General features: G+C 37.9%; 1 protein-coding gene across 1 annotated transcript in view; it reads right to left on the reverse strand.

Annotated features, from left to right (window-relative positions):
- The window catches only part of LOC134659026 (glutamate decarboxylase), a 65,212-nt gene that overhangs the window by 12,134 nt on the left and 32,560 nt on the right, over positions 1 to 20,518 (reverse strand). Inside the window, exons 6-10 of the mRNA XM_063514634.1 lie at positions 3,696 to 3,893; positions 3,001 to 3,119; positions 2,553 to 2,693; positions 1,983 to 2,093; positions 1,450 to 1,517 (exon numbers count right to left, since the gene is read on the reverse strand). Coding sequence (XP_063370704.1) covers positions 1,450 to 1,517; positions 1,983 to 2,093; positions 2,553 to 2,693; positions 3,001 to 3,119; positions 3,696 to 3,893 — 637 coding nt within the window. The remainder of the gene's footprint in view (positions 1 to 1,449; positions 1,518 to 1,982; positions 2,094 to 2,552; positions 2,694 to 3,000; positions 3,120 to 3,695; positions 3,894 to 20,518) is intronic.

Below are 20,518 nucleotides of genomic sequence, written 5' to 3' on the forward strand. Positions count from 1 at the left end.
AAACTGAAAATCGAAGATAGCCATGTGATTGTTATAAAACTAAGCAACTCATTGGTTCATCAGCAATTCATCAGATTTTAAAATTTGTTGAGTAAGCAGTAAAAAGTAATTAATTGAAGGAAATTCCAGTCGACGAGAAATTGTTTTTTTTTTGACAAACCTTATCGAAATTGCTATTAAATGCAATTATATGAAAAATATAGCTATTAATATAGGCTGTCATTGGGATCAGAGTATTCAGAGTGTGACGTGACAGATTGACAGTTCCCATCGGTACACGGAATCCCCATTCGGGATTGACGTGACGTGTGAACCGTCTGCTGCCGGCTTAATCCACACTAGGGTTGGCAATCCGCACGTCTGTCTTTGACGCTTAAGCCGCTGAACCGATTTAGATGAAATTTGGTATTGAGATATACATTCTGTGAGACCCGAGAAAGCACATATAAAAGTTTTTATCGACGCAGACAATGTTAGTGCGTTATATTGTAGTATGATTGTAGTCCCAGTACCTATAAACATTTTGTTTGGCTCTTATTTCTACAAAACCTTTAAATTTAAATTAACCCTAATTTTAGTAATTTATCACGCGATATCACGGGATCTTCATGAAATAGGACTTTTAATTAATTTAAAGCTACAACTAAAAAACATAATAAATTATTTTATATATTTTTAGATTCGTGTTTTTAAGAGTTCCGGAGGGCTTGTTAGGTTTAAGATATTTATTTCTCAAAATATTATAATAATAATCACTTACTGAGAAATACATGTTTAAACTTATTTATTATGCAGAGGGTAATTATGCAGTAATGTTAACTGTTGTCTATTTCAGTTTATAATTTAAAACTGACAAACGGTGGCAACCCTATTGGCTTGTCACACGGTTCGGCGGGCGCGGCTGTTAGCGTTTGATCGATGCGTTAATGCCTCGACGTGTTGAAACACTGCTAATGGTTCATTCAGATTCCGGAGCTTTCAGTGGAATAAGGGTGAAAAATAACACATCGGAAATTAGGAGAATGATTAAGACCAAGGTTGTAAACTTATAGCTAATAAAATAGACATGAGGTTTTTAAAACCATCATATTTAGCTTTAAAAGTTAACCACTGCTTCGCGGAGATAATAATGATTATTAGGTATGTGTAGATTTTTGACTAAATAGGATAAGATCGGAGGTTAAACATAATAAATACTGTGTGGAAAGAGAAGAGTCGTGGAATGTATTCTCTTCTCTCTCTTTCCGCACAGACCCTATATGTTTTGGGTCACTAATTATCTAGCCTCAGATAGTAGGTTTTTTAATTACCAGTACAGATAAGCACGATGGTCACATTTATTTACGTGACAGCGCAGCGTGAAGACCATGTACATATTTTTCAATCGCGTGGTGTCAATTATATACATTTGTTTATAATAAAATAGAATAAATAGATGAATAATCAAACCTCTCAATGCCAGTGAGACGCGGGTGACGGTACTTCTTGGAGAAAAGCAGGCCTCCGCCCCAGGCAGCCTGTGGACAACATAGTTAAATATGAATACAGCGAGAAAATGCTGCCAGCATCCTCGACACCATGCCAAAGGGGCCATTATTTCTAGATGTATTTTAGTTTTATTTAGTTATTAGTTTTAATTTAGATACTTTCTAGATGTATTTTAGTTTTATTTAGTTATTAGTATTAATTTAGTTTTATTATCATTGATGCTATTAACCTCCTGCTTAGTAGACAGGGTTACTATCGACTAGGCTAGGAGGGGTCGCAAACTTTTGATAAAAAGAGCCAACAGCAGTAGAAATCACCAGTTATAAAGCTCAAAGAGCCGCAAATGTTTATTTCAGGGGTCTGAGAACTTTCAAGTCTTCATTTTTTGAGTAACTTGAAGAGCCGCACGTGGCTCGCGAGCCGGGGTTTACCGACCTCTGGCTAGGAGTCCATCGTTGCAATATGGCTTACGAAATGTGGCTGATGGTACTTACATCGACGTGCATCCACATGTTGTACTTCTGGCAGATGTCAGCGATCTCGGGCAGCGGGTCGAACGCGCCCAACACGGTGGTTCCTGATGTTGCGTTCACGAAGAATGGTACCTGTACAAAAACAAATTAAAAAAATTGGAAATTATACTTGTAAGGCTAGTTTTGGCTAGTTCGTCTATCTTATTGTTTTTGATTTCGTCTAAGTGCCTATTAGTTTATTAATACCATGCACATATTCTTTGCCATGGACGGAAAGTAGGTATACCATATTTATGTATGACCAATATTTTTGTTGGCTCAGCACTAATTTACCTAAAAAATCTTAAATAGGTACGTTTCACGTCATATTCTTTCATCGAAAAATTTACCATCGATCCAATTAAGTTCCAATAAAAGGTAAGCACAGCAATTTCTACGCAAAATAATTATGCAGACATGATAATATCTTATTTTACTATTCGAATGAAATTGATTGAATAACCAGAACATAACTAAGTAAATCACAAATTCTTACATACAGGTCTTCTTTGATTCAGACTGTAAACTTATATGATAGGTAAGTTAACTTACGTTTCCCTTGTCCTTATGTTCGCGCACGCGCCGCTCCAGTTCGGCCGGGATCATGCGCCCGCGCTCGTCAGAAGGCACGGCGATGCAGTAGTCGGTGCCGAGACCGCAGACCGACGCGCAGGACTTCACGGAGTAATGACACTGTTACAGAAAGAGTGTGTAAAAGTAGTCGGACTAAACTTGGCGAGTAACAGTGTCTACTGCATAGCTAGCATCATCATAAACATAAGTGGGGTTGGCCGGTCGAAGTATTTAGCAGATGGCGCTATTGTAGCTGGCCCTGTCAATCCCTAGAATTGTGTCAATTTTTTTTAATGCCTTGGATGCCAGCTCTTTAAGCCAAATATCATAGAAAAAGGGGCAAGCTATGATGGCGCCATCTATGCAAACCTTTGACAGTTGCCAACCCCATTGTAACAATATTTTAATAAAATGTTGGCAAACTGACCTGATCCGAGGTGAACATGACCAGATGTCCAGGGATGCTGGTAAGTCCCTTCTCCTTGTACTGCGGGAACATGTTGTGCCTCGCTGCCAGGAACGCGTACAGGTTGGACACGGAACCACCTGTAAACAATTATAAAAGTCTAGGCCTTACTAAATTTACCTTTACAGACACTTTCTAAGAGTCGAGATATTTTGTTACACATTGTAGGTTTCGTTTTCTATCCCTTTTTGAAGCGCCGCTGGTGTAGAAAAAGATAAATACAATATTTAAAACTTTCGCGTTTTGAACACATATTAACTCACATTTATAGACGGGTCTAACGCGAAATTTATTCACATACCTTTATTTACCGACGTTTCGACACAGGTTTCACTGGTCATGGTCGCGGCTAACTGATGTCCCAGCAAAGTGTCAAAACAAAGATTTGGGCAATACAAATATAAACCGTCCTTTATCTAGCATAGGGCTCAAAAAAGACCACCTTATAACATCATCTTTTTGTATTTTTTTTTCTTGTACAGTATATTTCGGACTATAGATTGTTGATGAGGCTTGAATTGAAGATTTTTTAAGTCTTGCGCGTTAAAGGGTTAAACTATTAAACAACCCAGTCCAGTGACACAAAGACTTCCGTTATAAAATCCGTCTTTTGATCTCGAATAGAGCAACATATTACAAAAACATATTGCACTAACCAGGAGCCAGGATAGAATCGCCATCGCTCCACCCGATCATGGTCCTCATCTTGTCGAGCACCACGTTCTCCATCAGAATGAAGACGGGGGCGATCTCGTAGGTGAACATGTTGGTGTTGGCGGCGGCCGTCAGCCACTCGCCGGCCAGGGAGATGATGTCCAGCCCGCAGGACAGCTGGTTGAAGAAGTGGGGGTGGCCTGCAGACAAGGAAGTTTTGATAAAACTTTAAAATAGATTGTGTTCATGTAAGATTCAAATAAGTTAGATATAGTTTGTCAAGCCGGATATGTCAGTAGCAATGTAAAGCAAACTAAAGGAATGGTATCCCTAGGAAGGTATGTCGAACAACGATGAAATGTAAACAAAACAGTTCTACAGATAAGATATAAATGACACGCGATTTTCGAACAATTCAAACGTAGTGTTGCTAACCCGCGGTTTTTCAAATTTGCCGCATTTTTCTACTGACAAAATTTGCTTGACCAAGTATATCATACAACCTACAAAATTGTTGACGGGGTCTTTATTCGGAAGCGAGAGGCCTTTTGAGTTGCGTTTAAAGTAGAGTCAATAAAAGGCTCGAATCAGGACTTAAGACTCGTAGTGTGGTCTTGAAAACGAGTCCAGTTTTTCAAATTAAGACTCAAATGACGCGAACTCCCACTAACATTTCGGCGGCTAACCTTATTTACAAACTTTGACCTTTTATGTATCCGAAACATGTATAAGTATAAATAAAATTATATTAACCCACGCCACGATTTCACCGGAAGGACTGAAATGCGACGAAAAATAATAATGTATAAAAAAACAATCAACAATTTCCAAACACTGTCCCGTTCGAATTCCCCCTACAATTTCGCGGTCCTCGGCCCGCCCGGAAGTAATAGCAAGCGCCATTACACCGCGATTGTGTCCGGTACAGGAATGCCGGATGTAGTTCTGTTTTGAGGTTCTTTTCAGTTGTAATACAAGGGGCTGTGGTTCTCGGATCCATCGATCATACATCATTTAGGAAAACCGCAGCAGTAGAAATCATTTTTCATTTTGTGGCTTTTGATATACAAAATTGCAAATTGTATTATTTTCCATTTTAACGGAATGTTATACTCCTTGTATGAAAAAAAACCACGATTCCAGGAGTCCGATTCGGATTTAAAATTTTGTTACGTGTCTGAACTGGTTTTGATACGACATTGGCTATAGTAATACTAATCTAATCACGTCAGTATGGGTATGATGGGCATTCTTGTCTACGTGACAGCGTGATAAAAGCGTATCCGTCACTTTCAATCACGCTGTGTTAAAAAGTGATTTTTTCTCACGTGGATCCATCCATAATACCTGCAGCTCAACAAAATGAACCCTCGAAACACACCTGTCACATTTTTATTATACGCCTTTTATGAAATTACCTCTATCTCATTTTGTTAAAGATAATGCCCATTATGACAGCATTGCTTGTTTTACAAGTTAAATCCTCCTCGAACCCGCCATTAGCCTATTTTGGCCGCCATCTTGCCCATTTTGACAGGCGGCCATTACTGGGTACTTTATCATGGCGCGTCTGCCGCGGACGTCTTTTATGGCGTAAATCAATTTTTATAGCCTGATTTTATGACTAAAAAATAGGGATATTAATCTCTGGTGGTATCGTGATGTTAAATTACGAGTAAAATAAGTATTTGTTAAAATATTTACGATTAAACTTAATAACTCAAAATCGTCACTCAAGCAAATCCGATTGTGCACGCAATCTTGTGTCAGATTCGGAAATATGTCAAATATGTCTTATAATAGGAGAGGAAGAATAATATATTAATCCCTGTCTATGCTATTCAAACTATTTAAATTGGAAATGTCGAGGCATTTTTTAATCAAGCAGCCCCGAATTCCAACATGTGGGCAGCCCCCAGCCTCTGGGGCTAGGGTTGGCACTCATTATTGGAAGAACAGAAAATTATATGTAGGTCAGACGTGTTTACTGTTTAGTAATTGATCTTGAAAATAGTACAAATTACAAAAACATTTACAGGTGAATACGTAGTGTATATTACATATAGGTAGTGAGTAGGGTAAATATAGGGATCCTGGCTCACTTTAGGTATTTATCTTTTGTGGCTATTTCTATGCTTGTTTTGTATCGGTACATGTTCTGTATCACATGGGATGTGCCTCAACTCATGGGCAATTGAATCAGCTAACTTTGAATATGTGTTTCCATACAAGATTGTTTGTTTATTAAGGTAAATGTAAGACGAGTAGCTCATTATAGGTATTTTCAAATACGTTTGGTAGGTATATGTATTTCTGCGGTTGTTTTGTTATCAGTACATGTTTCCGTGTTCTAATATCTTTGTGGTTTTCATGTACTCGCGGACAATTATAAAACAATTAACTTCGAATACTTATTTCCATACCAGATGGTCCGTTTTTGTTGCGTTCGGGTGTATGTGCGGTGAGCCTGTACTCGCGGGCAATTAAAACGACTCACTTTGAATACTTATTTCCATACCAGATGGTCCGTTTTTGTTGCGTTCAGATGTACCTTTGTTTTAATCAAATATAGCGTAGGAATCATTTGACCTATTCTGTTATCAGTTACATTGTTGCTGTTTGATGTATGAAATGGTAGACTCGGTAATGTTATTTGCAAATCCATCAATACGCATCTAAATTGTTTATTGCATCTACTGCATTATAGTTAAAATGTAGGCGTATCCGGTAGATCAAGGTCTATGGCTGTTATCGAATATGCATTTATGCAAGTTGATCTAGGTTTTAATAAAATAACTAAAGCTCAGTATGAATTAGGAGCTCTGAGGAGACGCAATAGTTCAATACAATACGGACATAACATTATATAATATAATGTTCATTTCCAATTTTTTACATCTAAGTGTTATGCTGCAATTACATGCAGTATATGATAATAATGTAAGAAATATTACTTTATCACCGTACAAGGAAGATTTTTACTTCCCATCATGTGCTGCGGGTGCTTGGAATATCCAAAGGGCTATTGTATTCGATGAAAGTACATCTTCCAACGCGGCTTCTTTTGAATGGTATGTAAAGTTTTTTATGGGAGTAAGGGGTACAACAATTACATCAAAAACCGTATCGAAAATTGTGCGACATAATCAAATTGTAGACCTACCATTATGCAATGATGGTAATATGATAATGTTTAAAATGGAGGTCATAAAAGAGCCGATAGAGAATGCTTCATCTTCTATTGTGCATGAGAGACGAGTAAGACGTGAAACTAGTGTCAAACAATCATGGACGGAAAACGAATATTATCAAGTCATTCAAGATGGAGATGGAATAGAGATGACTGTCCGAGTAATGAAAAAGAAACAGGGTTCAAGCACTCTTTTAAGTGTTACCACGCCTGAACCAATGACTGCTACCACCACCACCACCAATACAACCCCAACTAGGCATAACTCATCACCTGCAACAACCACAACAACAACAACAAGTACTCTGAAGCCTATAGTATTGAGTGAAGACTGTCAGCAGTATGAGTATATGTTAGAGCATATGCGGCGGTGGGCTGATGAAGAAATGACTATTATATCATCAGATCCTAATGCAGATCTCTACTGTAAAGATCGTCTGCCATCTAAACCCGCACGGAGAGAATAATGAAATTCGCGCCAAGGTACGTTTTTTTATTTTTCTTTTCTACTTAAAAATGTTTTATAAAATTGTAAACCGCAATCGTCTCGATAACAGCTCTTATCAGACTATCACGTGAGAAGTAATATGTTGGTTGGTATATCTTCCGGTTCTAAACCACATATGAAATCGTTCCCATCATTTTTCGCTATAAAAAGCAGATTCGGTCATAGATTCTTTCAATTGGCCATACCCCTTCTACTAACACGTTGGTAAGCACGTAAAAATAATAATTATGTCTAATAATAACTATGTGAATCTTTTAAACGAGCGCGCTAATGACGTTGTAAATTGGATTAAACCTAAAAATTTGTTGGTAAAACAACCATATCCTATATTAGATTGTTACCAAAAGAAGTCGCAATTTGATGATAAAAAGATGCAAACTATAGTTGTCTTGCAACAGGGACATTTAACTCTGCCTTGTAGATTTAACGATTTAGAGGATGATGCTGTCCAAGAGTTGAAGAAGGGGTTTATGGCTATTGTGTGTATGGGGCCAAAAAATAAGACATGGCTGTTCGAGTTTACCTGTGCGAAGTAAATATGTAAGTAATATGTCTTTTTCTTTTTACAGATTGCTCGAGTTACCATAATAATAATAATAATATTAAAATGGATTCTTCCCCATCATCTAATGATAAATGTAAGATTTTTGTTTCTTTATATTTATACCATTTAAATAGTATCAACCTAAGACATTAAAATTTCTGTTTAGTTTTTAACCTTGTCCTACCTCAGCATTTTGGAAAGTATAGCGAATTAGAAAATAATAATAATAATATTTTATTTTATTTCCCTCCAACAGGTAACGAGGGTACCACCAACAATGGCAGCAGCAGCAATGAAAGTAGCTCTAAGAGCCACCTCATCATCTCTTCAGAGCAGCATCCACAATCAGCAGCGGCAGCAGCGGAAGCACCTCTAGCACTCGTCATGCCTTCCGCCACCACCACCACCACCACCACCACCACCACCACCACCACCACCAGTTCGCAAGAAAATCTTAACCCACTCTACTGTGATGAAGATGCTTATGAGAGTGACACCCCCGCAAGGAGGAGGTCATACAATCAAAGAAACAAAGACAAGTGGATACATGCGTTCCATACAAATATGCTGATGAGTAGATGGCGCCTCCGAATGCCATTACATATTTTTAGAGCGGATGTTTCAACGCTATTAAAGCGTCTATATATTGAAGGACACCTCGATGACATTCATGTTTACCTGATGACTGTAATGTGGGATGATATACATGAAGAATTGGGAGGGATGGTGGGAAGTGTATTAATTAATTATAAAGATTGGATTGTGTTGTTGGAGTGTATTGAAGCGGAAGTGTTTTCACGTGTGATGTTTACATTAAAATCATTTAATTACCTACTAAATGTGATACTTTGTGTGATTGGACCACACATCATAGCATCACCTGATTATGATGATGATGCTGATGAATATTGAGGTAATTTTTTCAATGTAATTGCTGATGCTGCCTTTGCGAGTGTACATTTTTAATTGTAATCATTTATATTCTCTTGTATAATAAATCTTATATATACAGCATAAAAATAGGGGTGTTTTAATTAAAATATAACCCAATTAATTCACAAGGTGTTAGTTTATTTATTAAAAAAGAAAATAGTTAAACAATACTATCCTTAGCTATCCAACTTTTTTCATTTAAGCCAAGCCATTTTACATAGACTTTATTCCCACGTCGTTTCAATACTTTTTCCACTAGATAAATATCACTATGTTTAGTTTTCTGCAATTCTTGCTCATAAAAACACCCGGAAATAGGTTGACGATGGGCATCTTCAAGTAAATATGTCACTGGGTTAGTGTTTTGCACTTTGAGCACTTTAAATATTTCCGTAGTCCAGTTACCGGTGTAGCCTTTAGCGAAAGTTGATTTATATTTACTAATTCTCACGGGGTCATTGACCTTAAACTTGGCACGTGGTTTGATTTTAATGTTATTGTAAACATTATGTAACAACTGATAAGAGTTATTTTTAGTCACGCTTGCTGGCGCCATGCCGATAGTGCGATGCGGTTTGTTATTGTAATAATACTCCACATCCTTTATCAGTTGTGTCCATTTGTACGAGCCATTCAAGCTAAATTGTTTCCAAATCCAATGTTTTAAGGTTCTAATTAGCCTCTCCACTATGGAAGCTTTCATAACGCTAAATGTAGAGTAGTGATTAATATTATGTTGCGTCATAAGCGATTGAAACTTGACATTGAAAAATTCTTTTCCATCATCGGATTGAATATTTTTAGGATTTCTCTCGTTTTCACTTAAAATCTTGCGCATCGCCTTTGTAACATCTTCAGCGCTCTTGGATTTAAGCGGTTGCAGCCGAGCATATTTCGAGAAGGTATCAATACACACTAAAATGTATTTGTAGTTGTTATTAGCTTTCGAGTACTTTTGCATATCGATCAAGTCAATCTGCCATGTATCATCGAGACCCCTCTGAATGAAACGGCGTCGCGGAAATGTTTTTCTCGCATACTTATGTATCTCATTCACTACTTGAGCTTTACTCATCCTTGTTGTTGTTGTTGTTGATGTTTCTTATGCGTGTAGGTGTAATACGTTTTATTGGTATGGTTGATGATGATGATGATGCTGATTGCTGTGCAGGTGTAGAAATTCTAGCTGATAACTTTTCAAGCTTTGCTTGTAATTCTCTTATATCAGCACGATTGCCCTTTATCTTTCCAAGTAATAATATTATTTGTTCATCAAACTGAGCTTTGTTGATGGCATCCGTTTTGAATATTGCTTTTTGAATTCCACTCAACCGCCTGTTTTCAAAAATTACTAAATCTTTTTCCACTTTAATTTTGTCACGAGTTGCGCTGCTGCCGCTGCTGCTGCCCAAGTGTTGTCCAAACTTGTTAAGAGGCATTGTGAAAGTGAATAATGGAGGATACCCTCAGCCATATTTATATAGATCAGATAGAGTACCTAGCCTACATGAACAGATAACTGATCTGCTTAGAACAGATAACCGATCGGATGAACAGGTTTCCTAACGGGAGAAGAGGGTCTGTTTCCTCGGATCCTATTTCTTACTTTAAAATTATACCACCCTCAGTCAGTTCCTCAACTATCGCGTTTATCTCGTTGGCATGGGAGGTGTTACCGGCGCTCTGCGATGCGACCAAAAGCTGTAAACGGCTAACCAGTTCGTTTGGATCATCCCAATAGATATAATCAGTTTTAGGATAAAACGTTTTAGTAGTCAATATATCGCTTCTACGAGGGTTCAAACATCCACCTTCTTTATGTCGCTTAGATTCTTGTGAATGCTTAATGAAAAGTTTATACTTTAAACTTTTGTCACCGCTCAGTTGACCGTTTGGTGTGAATCCTCTACGGTGAGCGTTTGTAATGTCTAAAATCTTATTATAATCCTTTACATCGTCTTTCGAAATTATATCCTTGTTTGGTATTTTTTGAAAGATGAGTTCACCTAGCCCTGGTGTCATTTTGAAGGTTGAATCTTTGATGTGTATCAAATCATCGATTATTTTAATTTGGCTATCTCCAATATACATTTTATTTTCTTTGAGATAAACACCGAATGGTATTTTCAGTGTTTTAGAAAAGTGTTTAAGATATTTTTGATAATCGCTTTGATCTAATACACTGCTATGTTTATTCTCATCATCATTATCATCACTCTCGAGAGCCGACTTCATAGTTTCCTCATCCTCATCATCATCATCATCAGTATCATCATCATCATCATCATCATCATCATAATCCAACTGTTGTGCTTTAGTTTGAAGATTATCGTTCCACTTAATCAGTTTACTATGGGGTTCTTCTTCTTCTACTCCGGTTTTCATATGATATATCCTTTTACGTGATTGTGGTGTTGGTAATGGTGTGGAGGTTTTTTTTATTAACATGGTAGGATGAGGACGACGACGACGAGGGGTGTTATTCATTATTAGCGCTGTTGCTGCTGCTGCTGGTTTAGCATTTTCATTGTCATTATTATCTTTAGATTCTAACGCTTTACTCATTAAAACGTTGAGCGGTTTTGTAATTGGTTCAAAGGTTTGAGCCAATGATGTGTCAAGAGATGACTTATCTGCCCGCAATGCCTTTACTTTTTTCTTTACACTCTCAATGGAATCTATGAGTTTCCGTTTCAACTTTTTATTACCAAACATATTTTCTTTTTAGTGTAGGTATGTGCTGCTGATTCTGCTGCTGTTGTTGTTGTTGTTGTTGTTGTTGTTGTTGTTACTATAGGTATATAAATAAATTAAAAAAAAAAGAGGTTGTTCCTCAGTAGCTGACAACATAAAACTGATAATAAACCGTAGATGACACTTAACTTTATACAATAATAAAAACGTCAAATCCTTTACGATATCGACCCTTATTAATGTCTTTCTCCTTGTCGATTGTTAAAAAAGTGTACTTTTTCTCCCAACACTCGCAACAAACTTCCTTAAACTTTTCCCAACTCATATCGGTGTTCACGTGATCATCATAGGCATGTTTTAAATTCAACTCGTCCTGTTTAAATAGCAATATAAGATTGGCATTATCACGTACCAATTGTTTAGGTATCCTACTGTATGTCTGACACAAGTAGAAACAATCTAGCCATCGATGACGTCCCATGGCAAAGTACTGACGAATAGCATCTTGATCTTCCAACGCTACATCATCAAACACGATGACGCTGTCTTCCGAGGCTTCCGCCGGTGGGACAACTTGACTCTTATCGCTGTATGTGTGAAACGGTATGTCACCCGCCCGCTCTAAAACTTTACTCAGAAACTTGTATTTCGGTTGGTTTAATGATTTCGAATAAAGATAAACATTATGAAACTTTATACCGTTCGGATCTAAAAGTAGAGACAACAGGACATTAGTCTTGCCACAGTTGGAGGGTCCACAGATGAGACATCTAATATTGTTTGCCAACAACGGTCCATGTTTGAAGACGCGGGTTTCAGCTGCTGCTTTTGTAGATTGATTACTACATAGTTTCACATAATCATCTGACGTTGTCCAATCTTTTACCGTAAGCGACGTGTTTTGTTTTTTAAGTTTCATTTTATTATGATCTATTCAATCTTAAAGACGTGTATATATATACACGGACACATACACGCATACACGCATACATACATACATACATACATACTTACAAACATGTCATCATCATCATCATCATCATCATCATCATCATCATCATCATTACAAGAATTAAATGATGAACAGCAGCAGCGGCGACGGTGGAGGCGGCCGGAGACGGAGTCGAAGCGGGAGACGGAGCTAGAGATTGAGCTAGATCTAGATCTAGATACGGAGACGGTGCCAGAGCTAGATCTAGATACGGAGACGGAGACGGAGACGGAGCCAGAGATAGAGTGCGAGGATTACCATCATCATCATCATCATCATCATCATCATCATCATCATCATCAGGTGGATGTAATGAGAGTGTTGTGTGAGTGTTTTTTTTATTTATTTTATTGTGATGACTGTGTGTGTGTGTGTTGTGATTGATATATATATATATGCGGGAACATGTTGTATGTGCACACAGTCGATTATTGATACTTAATATGATAACACACACCGAGGGGGTTAGTGTTAATCATAATTCCAAACAGCGAAGACGGAGATATCGAGCGACATCTACATCTCATCGTCATCTTCATCACAGCAGCATCAGCAGCAGCAGTGGTGGTGGTATTATTAATAATTTAATTAATAATCTACCATTCGAAGTTCACATACCCGGTTACAATTATTGCGGTCCCGGTACGAGATTAAAGGAGAGATTGGCCCGTAACGATCCAGGCGTGAACCCGCTCGACGAAGCTTGCAAATTACACGATATTGCCTACTCACGTGACAAAACATTAGAGGGACGCCATCAAGCCGACCTGCGATTGGCTGAAGCTGCTAGAAATCGCACGAGCGCCACTGACAGTTCTATCGGTGAACGAATAGCCTCTTTGGCGGTAGATAAGATTATGAGATTTAAAGTCAAACACGGAATGGGCATGGTTCCAATTTCGAAGGTTATAAAAGCGAGCCGTGATGCGGTTAAAAGACAAATTGCAAAAAAGAAACCCACTACTACTCCTACTACACTACTCAAAGTGGGTGTGAAAGCTGCAAAACAATATGTTAAAGGGAAAGTTGTAAAACAACAACGCAAACAACGAGTCATCCCGATACCCAAGCGTGGTGGCTTCCTACCTTTGATACCGCTACTGAGCGCTTTAGCAGCCACGGGAACTTTAGCCGGTGGAGTCACTACTGCCGCTAAAAATATCTATGAAATGGTGAAGAATAGAAACAATAATAATAATAATAATAATAATGGCAGTAAAATTGTCGGTAAAGGTTTATATTTAGCACCATATAAACGTGGTATGGGACTTTACGTCACACCAGCAGCAGCAACAGCAGCAGCTAAAAAAAAAAAAAAAACAAGAACTTAGATTTACCGCCAAAAGGTAAAGCCCTCACCGATCTGGATATAGTAAGATGTGCGCGTAGAGAGAAAATACCCTTCTTTAGAGGTGTTTTCATGCGAGATAATCTTCCATCGAAACCGCACTACTATGAAACTGGCATTATTAATTTGGACACGCAACAGGGGGAGGGTACACATTGGTGCGCTTATGTTAAGAAGGGTGATTATTGCTTGTATTTTGACAGCTTTGGCGATTTGAGGCCTCCTAGAGAGTTTATTGATTATATTAAGAAATCTTTCATCAACACGCAAGTGGATTATAATTACAATCGATTACAGAAATTTAATACCGTAAACTGCGGACATTTATGTTTGGAATTCCTATGTAAGAGCGCTAAGCGTTTGTTTTAAATAAATACCAAAGGCATTACACGTGTGGTTTCATTCTTGCTAAGATCGTTGCCTGTAAACCATCACTACCACCACCACCACCACCACCACGACAACTGTTATCATCGTCATGACATTAACCTCATTCACAATAAGTCTTAACAGCAATGAGTCCATTTTGAATGTAGACTTTCAACCGGCTCTAGAATTGGACAATGATGGTTTTTATGAGTGCGCGCTAGTGTACTTTAAGACTTTCAACTCTATTCCAAATGTTGATAAGACCAATAACCTGTTTCATTATGGAGATAAGGTTATCACGATTCCAGAAGGTTCGTACGAGCTCAATGATATAATAAATCACTTGAACCGCGAAATGATAAAGCTGGCCAATGGTGACGGTGAAAAATTGATTGATATCTCTGTAAACAGCAACACCTCCAAGTGTATGATGTACTCACCAAAATTAGATATTCACTTGGATAAACCAAACAGCATCGGATCACTCTTTGGTTATTCACAAAAAACGCTGAAAGCCAAGACAGTGCATTGGTCAGACGAATCGATCAACATACTCATAACAAACACTATAAGAATAGAGTGTAATATTGTGGAGGGCTCATTTGTAAACAACAAGCCGTCGCATGTAATACACGAGTTTTCACCTGACGTCCCGCCCGGTTATCAAATAATTGAACAACCATCTAACATTATCTATCTACCTGTCAAGAAGAGTAACACCAACCTACAACACATTGAAGTGCGCATAGTAAACGAGTCCGGTGATACGGTGAATTTCCGAGGTGAAAACATCTCGCTTCGTTTGCATATTCGTAAAAAGTAAAAAAAAAATGATTATTCATAATAAGAATATAAGCACAGGTAACAACCCCTACACTATCAGTCGAGGTCTTGCTCTCGACGTGAAAACTACTCCTCTAAGACAGCAGCAGCAGACACTAATACAACAACAACAACAGCAACAACAACAACCAAAGAAATTGACTAGAGAAAATAGCACATTTTTACAGAGTATCGGTTTTAAAGTATGTCCTCGTCATCTATCTTAGACATTGGTGAGCGGGTGTCATTTGATGACTCCATAGAAAGTATAGAATTTCACCCCTACACCCCGTACAATGACTCTTTCAAAAATAATGATAACGTCCACATATGCATCAACCGTCAAGATCTAATCCTACTACCGAGTCAAAGTCAAATATTAGTGGAGGGTACAGTGGAGAAAGGATGTCTACTGGTCAACAATGGTGCGGCATTTTTATTTCAAGACATTCGCTATGAACTGAACGGTGTGGAGATTGATCGAGCAAGAAACTGCGGTATCACATCCACTATGAAGGGGCTAGTCTCATACACCAAGGAAATGGACTATAGTCTTCAGAATGCGGGGTGGGAAGTTGGTGCTAAAAAGATACATGATAAGTTTACTTTAACTATACCGCTATCTCATTTCTTGGGTTTCGCCGAGGACTATAAGAAGGTTATAATGAATGGGAAACACGAGTTGATATTAAACCGAGCCAGTACAGATGTAAACTGTTTAGATTTAGCAGCCGTTGATCCGGATAAGACACCGAAACCGCCGGTTCCAAATGGGACAGTTGAAATCACCCGTATCATATGGAGGATGCCAGTCATAAAAGTATCTGATAAGGAGAAACTGCGCTTAATGTCATACGTTGAGGGGAGCATACCTGTTCAGATAGCGTTTCGCACGTGGGAACTGTATGAATATCCCATACTACCTGCCTCAGAACGTCACATTTGGTGCATCAAGACCAGTACTCAGCTGGAGAAACCGCGCTATCTCATTGTCGGTTTCCAAACGGCTCGTAGGAACGATAAGACCAAAGATATGAGTATATTCGACCATTGTAATCTAACCAATTGCAGGGCGTATTTGAACGCTCAATATTATCCATACGATCCCTTTTCGGCTGAATTTAAAACCAATAACTATGCGCTCCTGTATGATGCATATACCAATTTCCAACGAACGTACTACAACCGTGATCATACCAGCCCTCAAGTAAATTATCCTCATTACAAGACACAATCTCCACTAATAGTCATTGACACATCAAGACAGTGTGATAGCTTCAACTCGGGAGCTATCGATATTAAATTGGAAATGGAGTTTAAAGAGAACATACCCGCTGCCACCACAGCATACTGTCTTATTATAAACGATTCGTTGTTTGAGTACAACGCCCTCACGAGTACCACACGTAAAATTATACAGTAAAAGAAAAAACACACACACACACACACACACACACACTGCACTCCACCGCTAACTATCCGCAAGCGTTAACGTGTGTGTGTGTGTGTGTGAAAAAAAAAACAATATAAAAATGAATAATTCAAATATTTATTTACCTTCTTACACGCCATCGATTGATTTCACTGAGAATGGCAACGGGTGTGAGCTGAGTAAAAGTGCTTACAATCTGGAGGTGAAATGTCATCATCATCATACTCTAATTAAAAATATCTATGTATATTTGAAGCTGCAATTTATTGAAGGTAAAATGAGCTTACAAACCTACGTCAATTTAAATGGAGAACACGAACTTACATCTGAAGAATGGGACACGATGTTTGCGAAGAAAGTTACCGTCATTGGAAAGTTTTATCAAGACCCATTAAGTGTGCCGCCAAAGCTGATTCAGTGCGATCATCATCATCGTCGTCGTCATCGTATTCGAATGTGCATCTCTCCACCAGTGATTTTCCTCGTTGATTCGGAAACTGCATATAACTCAAATAACCCTCTGGTAATAAATCACGTGGAATGGCATCTTATTGAACGCGTTATGGAGTGTATTAACGCTCGAATTGAATACTTGAACAAGCTAAAGTCGACCTACGAGAACCGCCTCAACTTCTTTAAGAAGCATTTTAAGACACGCTGCCCCACCAACGTCCAAGAGGCACGCAACATTATACATGGATTGTGCAATATTAACGATGTTGTTGACTCGGAAATAAAGTGTTACGCTGCTGACCTTCTATGTAATACCTACTTTTTCCAATGGTAAATATTTGCGGTTAGATAAAATAAATTACTGATTAAGAAAAAAATGACCTATTTATTTTAGCATAGAAACCCTTATTGGCTCTCACCACAAAATGGTTAGGTAACTTTTTGGGTTATAAAAGTGTGGTGATGTGTGCGCTCATGCCTATATACAAATAAACCTTTGTTTGATCCACGCATACACACACACATCGCGCGCGCGCCATGTCATCCTCATACCATCATTGTGACTTTTGTAATGAAGATGTTTTATCAAACCGTCTCATAGCTCATTCGAGAACTAAACGTCACAAGTTACTGTGTACTCAAGAAAAGTCTGACGATTGCGCCGTGTACATTGTGAATAGTGCCTTCAGATGTAGAATTGTGAGTTACCGAATTAATGGGAGCTCAAAAATACTGGATCCTAAAATGTACTTGTTACATATTAGAGATAAGATTAAGAAAGTGATTGATATCGAATTAAAAATCCACAAACACGTAAAAGTGAACGTGGAACTATTTTGTACTTTTATGAAGACCGACCCCGAAGGGGAGATAATACGCGATTTGAAGTCATTTAATACCCAAAATGTGTGTCTACATAAGGATGCTGTAGATTTCCCATCGTTCTATGAACACATCACTTTATGCATTTTAAAAAAGTGCGAAGACTTTCAAGAGCGTGACAGCGGGTGGGCGCTTGAAAAAATTGAGTTTATTGAAGTCAACATCAACAAATACCAACCGCTTAAAGGATCTTCATACATACCCCTCCCGAAAGCAGTGCAAGCGAAAAAAGCGTGTGTTAATGTGAAAAATAGTGACAATAAGTGCTTTTTTTGGGCTGTTGTTAGCGCCCTATATCCCGTGGACAAAAATGGTGATCGACCCTCCTCGTATCCGTGTCATGAGGACGTTTTACAAATTAACGGTATAGAACTTCCGGTTTGCCATTTAGGTATTAAAAAGTTTGAAAAATTGAATAAGATCAGTGTGAATGTGTACGGTATTGACTCTAAGAAAAAGTTTACTAAAAAGGACGGTGGAGATTTGATAATTGTACCTTTAAGAATTTCGGATGTATCTTACGAACGTTATGTGGATTTATTGTATTATGAGAAGGGAACATTGGCGCATTATTGTTGGATTAAGAACTTACCTCGCTTGGTGCGCCCGCAAATAACTCAAAGTAAAAATAAAATTTGGTTATGTCGCGGATGTCTACAACACTTCCCGAGTGAAAACAAACTTGAACTTCACAGGACGATTGGTTGTGGATATTCGCTAATAGAGCTACCTAAGGAAGGTGACAAACTCTTGCGCTTTCAAAACTTTAAAAATATGATGAAAGTACCATTCGTAATTTATGGTGACTTTGAGTCAATTTTAGTTCCCTTAGATAGAAACAGTGATAGCACTGCTACTACTTATAACACCCATAAACACGTACCGTGTAGTTTTTCTTACTATCTTCATTGCGATTTTGATAAGAGCCTATCAAAATTTGTTATTTATCGCGGTGAAGACTGTGTAGAGCGATTCATACAATGCATTTATGAAGACGCGGGGAGGATTATAGAAGTTTTGCAAAAAGTCATACCTATAAAGAATAATAATAATAATAATATTTTTATTGTTTTGTAAGTGTTTTTATATTTTACTTTTATATTCATATTATAAATAACCTAACGTAAGAGGAAAGATAAATAAATGAATAATAATAATAGTCCGGATGATGGGGGTGTTGCTCCCGACATTTGCCACATCTGCAGCAAAACAATAGAAAAAGATGATGTTCACGTGATTGATCACTGTCACTTGACAGGTGAAGTTAGGGGAAAAGCACATAACTCGTGTAATTTAAATTTTAAAATAGCAAAGTTTATACCGGTGATCTTCCACAATCTGAGTGGCTACGATTGCCATTTGTTCATTAAAGAATTAGCCAAGGCCGATGGAAACTTGGATTGCATCCCCATCAACAAGGAAAAATACATTTCAATCGATAAGCGAATTGGTGATTATGCGCTAAGATTTATAGACTCGTATAAATTTATGCCGAGTAGCTTGGATACATTAGTTAAAAACCTTTCACGTGAACAGTTCAATATACTTCCAAATTTCTTGCCGTCTCACGATCAAAGCGAACAAGACAAACATATGAAACTGTTAACACGCAAAGGGGTTTTCCCTTATGAGTATGTGAGCGACTGGGGTAAGTTAGAAGAAACTTCATTACCTGAGCCTTCTGCATTCTATAATAAACTCACCGACTCACACGTCTCCATTGAAGATTATCAACACGCGCAGAATGTATGGCGCGAATTCAACATAAAGTCTCTCGGAGAGTACGCTGATCTATACCTCAAAACAGACGTTTTGCTGTTAGCAGAAGTATTTGAAAACTTTCGTCAAGTGTGCATAGATACTTACCAACTAGATCCTTGCCAATATGTCACAGCTCCAGGTTTGAGTTGGGATGCAATGTTAAAGCATACCAATGTATGTCTTGAATTGCTTACCGACTACGAAATTATTCAATTTATAAAGAAAGGGATTAGAGGTGGGCTTAGCCAAGCGTCAAATCGTTACGGTAAAGCCAATAATACATTTATGGAAGACTATGACATCAACCAGGACAGCAGTTTTATTATCTATTTAGATATAAATAATCTTTACGGTGACGCTATGCGACGCCCACTCCCAATCAATAACTTCAGGTGGATGAGTGAAGAAGAGATTAAGCAGTTTGATATATTGTCACATCCGATAGATTCTGATATCGGATATATATTAGAAGTTGACTTAGAGTATCCATCCATATTACATGATTATCACAATGATTACCCTTTCTGTGCCGAAACAAAAATACCATTTGAAGGCAAAGTTAAAAAGTTATTACTTACTTTAGATAACAAATCCAACTATGTCATACACTGCGCTAACCTCAAACAGTGTATTGAAAAAGGTTTGATATGTAAGAAAATTCACAGAGTACTCACTTTCAATCAATCACCTTGGTTAAAATCATACATTGATTTGAATTCTCAAATGAGAACAGAGGCGAAAAACACTTTTGAAAAGGATTTTTTTAAACTAATGAATAACTCTATATTTGGAAAAACAATTGAAAATGTTGAGAAAAGGGTCGATGTCAAGTTGTGTACCCGTTGGAACAGTGTAAAAACAGGAAAAAAATGTAAATATGGCCTGGAACGTTATATTT

This window comes from Cydia amplana, chromosome 24 (assembly GCF_948474715.1).
Source record: "Cydia amplana chromosome 24, ilCydAmpl1.1, whole genome shotgun sequence".
Taxonomy (NCBI): domain Eukaryota; kingdom Metazoa; phylum Arthropoda; class Insecta; order Lepidoptera; family Tortricidae; genus Cydia; species Cydia amplana.